This window comes from Vicia villosa, unplaced genomic scaffold (assembly GCF_029867415.1).
Source record: "Vicia villosa cultivar HV-30 ecotype Madison, WI unplaced genomic scaffold, Vvil1.0 ctg.002837F_1_1, whole genome shotgun sequence".
Taxonomy (NCBI): domain Eukaryota; kingdom Viridiplantae; phylum Streptophyta; class Magnoliopsida; order Fabales; family Fabaceae; genus Vicia; species Vicia villosa.
This window is the reverse complement of record NW_026706045.1, coordinates 166,438-170,663: the sequence shown is the minus strand read 5'-3', so window position 1 is coordinate 170,663 and position 4,226 is coordinate 166,438. Positions and strand designations below refer to the sequence as shown.

At 38.5% G+C, this 4,226-nt stretch overlaps 1 protein-coding gene across 1 annotated transcript; it reads left to right on the top strand.

Annotated features, from left to right (window-relative positions):
• Positions 1–2,921: 2,921 nt before the first annotated feature.
• On the top strand, positions 2,922–3,971 carry LOC131639893 (uncharacterized). The gene has a single exon (XM_058910334.1). It carries the CDS (start codon positions 2,922–2,924, stop codon positions 3,969–3,971), a length of 1,050 nt encoding a protein of 349 aa, XP_058766317.1.
• Positions 3,972–4,226: the final 255 nt, after the last annotated feature.

Genomic DNA, 4,226 nt, shown 5'->3' with positions numbered 1-4,226 from the left:
TCAGAGTTTGAACAACATCTTTATCATAGCTTGATTAATTGAACCTTCTAAACTTTAGAAGTTCTTAGTTCCTTTTTACGGATGTCCCTGAAATACATTTTAAATTCTTTTGCGCACACACACACACATATATTTATATAATGCACTTGAGGAGGTGGAGAGGACCCATGGGGCGCATGTAAGGTTTCACACCTTGCAGAGGTTATATAATGCGGAGCTTCTTGCAGCACATTAGGCTGCTGACGACGAGCTGGAGGAAGATATACACAGAGAACGGGTATTGAGATGTTACTTCCTATATTTGATAGGCACTAAGCTCTTTGTGTACACGAGCTCATCGTACACAGACGTCGTCTAACTGGTGTACTTATCATATACATCACGTATCCATGAGTACAACTAGGGAGCGGCTGTACTGGCGTACAATTACTACAGACTAGGAGAGGGATGCTTATGGAAGGCAAGGACGGTGGCAGGCAGCTGTACCCTTTTAGTGGTAACAATCTTATCCTCTTTTACTTATTATATATTTGTGATAGTAAATTAAAATAACCGTGTTTTCCTCCAGACTTGGATACTACAGCACTTCCCAAATATTATTGGTTGGGGAGAGGTGTTGACCTGCACTGAGCTCATGCCGCATGCCAGTAGATTCAGCCCCTGCAGAGGGAACTAGGTGTTGGATCCTTATAGGCGCGGACTTGATCGCATGGCTTCCGAGAACGTATATTATGACTGCTATGCTGAGCACTGGGAGACGGTTCCCTTTGATGAGATAGCACAGTATTCTGGATGGTTGGCCGCCAGCTCGACCATCATTGTATGTTATTTTCCAGAGTGCATTATGTGTTATATGTTATCTACGATACCTCGAACCCTATAGTCTCCGCTCCTTTCACCATGACCCATCGGCAGTCAGATGAGGTCTTTGCAAACTGGGAGCATCACATGGTTCCTGAGGAGGCTTGGGCGACGAAAGCAGAGAGGGACTAGAATTGCGTCGAGGGGTACATCACCTGGTACTATAAGGTGTCACACCCGTACATGCTGCCCTCCGCACCTGGAGATCCGCTCAGACCAGCCCACAAGGAGATTATCCAGGCTCATTAGACTGAGTTGGACCACACTCACGATCTCTTTCCTCGGTGTCGTGAGATAGTTGACACGGGCCTGGGAGCCATTGCAGATAGTTTATTCCCTAGGGGGTCTGCGGAGAGGCGTATGGTGGATGTTATGATTAGGATGGCACAGGAGGCATTTCTATACCGTAGAAATCGTGCCAAGACTGGTGGGGCACTTGACGCTAGAGGCAAAGCCAAGAGAGGCCATGGTGGACGCAGAGGCGGAGGCGGGGCCAGAGGCAAATGAGAGCGGCAGGATGATGTCTGATACATACAATAGTGATGTTTACGGTATATTTTTATGTCTGTATTTCTTTGATGATGTATGTATGTTACTTATGTTATTTTGATGATGTATTCGATATTATGACCGACATTATTTATATGATGTATGTTTTTTGGTCTATCTACTATTGTCTTTAAAATGCATTATTTTAATTTTACATTTTTGCAATAAAAATTGAGTTTTGTAGTGAAACCAACATGATTTGAAAATATAGCAGATTGTTCCGTAGGTGCATCTATGGAACACTCTGTTTCTACCACGTTCCGTAGATGCACCCACACACACACACATACATATATTATGCAAGCAATATTTTAGGGATATCATCAAAATAACATCAATAATGTTTCTCCCCATTTTTGTCAAAGTCAAAAAGTTTAGGACATTATTGTCGGACACTCGTGAAAAATGATCGGAATCAACAGAGTCGCCGCCGAACTTTATTTATCCCCAAAGGGAAGGAAACATATCGAGAAAACCAGAAAGAAAAAAAGTATAAGAAAAGGTCTTACGACCAAAGATCGGCTAAGGAAGTCGGTTACGCAAGGGAAAGGTATTAACACCCTTCACGTCTGTGGTACTCAACAGGATCAAATTAAGTTTGTTCTAATCTAAGGGTGTAATCTGAAAGTCTAAAGCCTAATTATAGAAGGGAATGCATGCAAAAAGAGAGAGAAGAAAATACGGGGAAAAGAATGAATATTTACAAAATTGTGCTCGCTTAGGCCCCGCGACCTAATGCCTACGTATCCCCTTTGAGGAATTAGAGCGTCGTAGTTCGGCTCAATATTTTTGGTTTGTTTGTTTTTTTAGTGGACGAAGTTACATTCGCATTCTAGCATTAGGATAGTTGCTCGCTGAGTGGAGTCTTATGCGTTACCTTTATGCGATCGAAAGGAAGTAACATGTCCGATTAAGGGGAAGAAAGCCCGGAAGGCAACATAGATGAGAATTGTTTGTTGAGTGTTTTTTAGAGGTTAGTAAGTCAGATGGTCCCTCATAAGGTAGGGGTATCTGAATACTTTTATTTAGGAGAGAGTACATCAGATGGTCTCTCATAAGGTGGGAGTATCTGAATACTTTTCCTTTATTTATTGAATAGAATTATAGTGTTTTTTAGGATTTTTGATTATATATATATAAGTTTTTTTGTCTTTTTATTTTTGATTAAGTTAAAAAATTATTTACAAGTTTAAACTGATAAACTAATAAGTTCGGGTCGGAATTGATTCTATAAAAAAAAGACTTAAAAATATTATATTGTTATAAACATTTATACTAGTGGATGTCCATCCCTCTTCTTATTCTTCATCTTCCTATTCCACTTTTATGTACTTAATTTTCTACCTTCCTTGGGTCCTATAAATAAGACTCATGTTACAATGTAAAGTTTACCTTTGAGAAGAATATAATAGAATGTTGCTTGTTCTCTTCTCTTCCTATCTTTTGATCTCTATATAGTTCCATTTAGTTTATAATACGTTATCAGCACGACGCTCTCAGAACTACTAAGTATGTCAAATCTTACAAAATTGGATTTTGGGGCTCTTGATATTTCGGGAAAGAACTATTTGACATGGGCCCTAGACGCCCAAATTCATTTAAGCGCAGAAGGTCACGGTGATACTATTAAAGAAGGAAATAAATCATCTGATCAACAAAAGGCAAAAGCCATGATATTCCTCCGTCGTCACCTTCACGAGGATCTTAAAAATGAGTATCTTACCGTAACTGACCCACATGTCTTGTGGAAAAATTTGAAAGATAGATATGATCATCAAAAAATTGTTATCCTACCAAAAGCTCGATATGAATGGATGCATTTACGTTTGCAGGATTTTAAAAGTGTAAGTGATTATAATTCTGCAATGTTTAGAATAACTTCTAAGTTATTATTATGTGGAGAAAAAGTAACTGATGAAGATATGCTAGAAAAAACATTTTCCACTTTTCATGCATCCAATGTGCTCCTGCAGCAGCAGTATCGAGAAAAGGGGTTTATTAAATATTCTGACCTAATATCTTGTCTTCTTGTGGCTGAGCAAAATAATGAACTATTGATGAAAAATCACGAGGCCCGTCCCACTGGTACAACTCCATTCCCAGAAGTGAATGTGGCAAGGCACGACCACTATAGGAAAAATCGTGGTCGCGGTCGTGCATATGCACGTGGTCATGGTCGTGGTCGTAATTATGCTCATGGTCTTGGTTTTGATCGTGGTCGCAATGGGAATCATAAAAACACATATTTCCACCCGAAGTGGAAAAATGTTGAAAAGAATGAAAAAGAGGGTCAGAGTAGCAAAACAAATGAAAATATTTGCTATCGTTGTGGAGGAAAAGGTCATTGGAGTCGCACTTGTCGTACTCCAAAACACCTTGTTGATCTTTATCAAAAATCACTAAAAAATAAAAAGGAAAAGATTGAGACTCACTTTGCTAATGAAGATGATGATCCAGATTATGGTAATATGGATGTTACCCATTTAGATATTGGTGACTTCTTTGCTGATCCAGATGGAAAAATTGATCACCTTATTGGAGATGGAAGCGTCAAGAAATAAAATTTTTGTGGAAATTTTCTTTTTATGTTTTATGGATGTTTTGAATTTTATTTTCTAATAATAATAAACTGTGTTTTCTACTTGTTTGTTTACATAATTTACTATTTAAATAATTTGTGTTTTTAATGTGCGCTTATAACTTATTGTTAAAAAAAATTATTATTGTTCTTAGAATGAATATGGACGCTAGCTCCAGTAATGAAGATATGTGCCTTGCTGACAGTGCAACAACTCACACAATTCTCAAGCATAAAA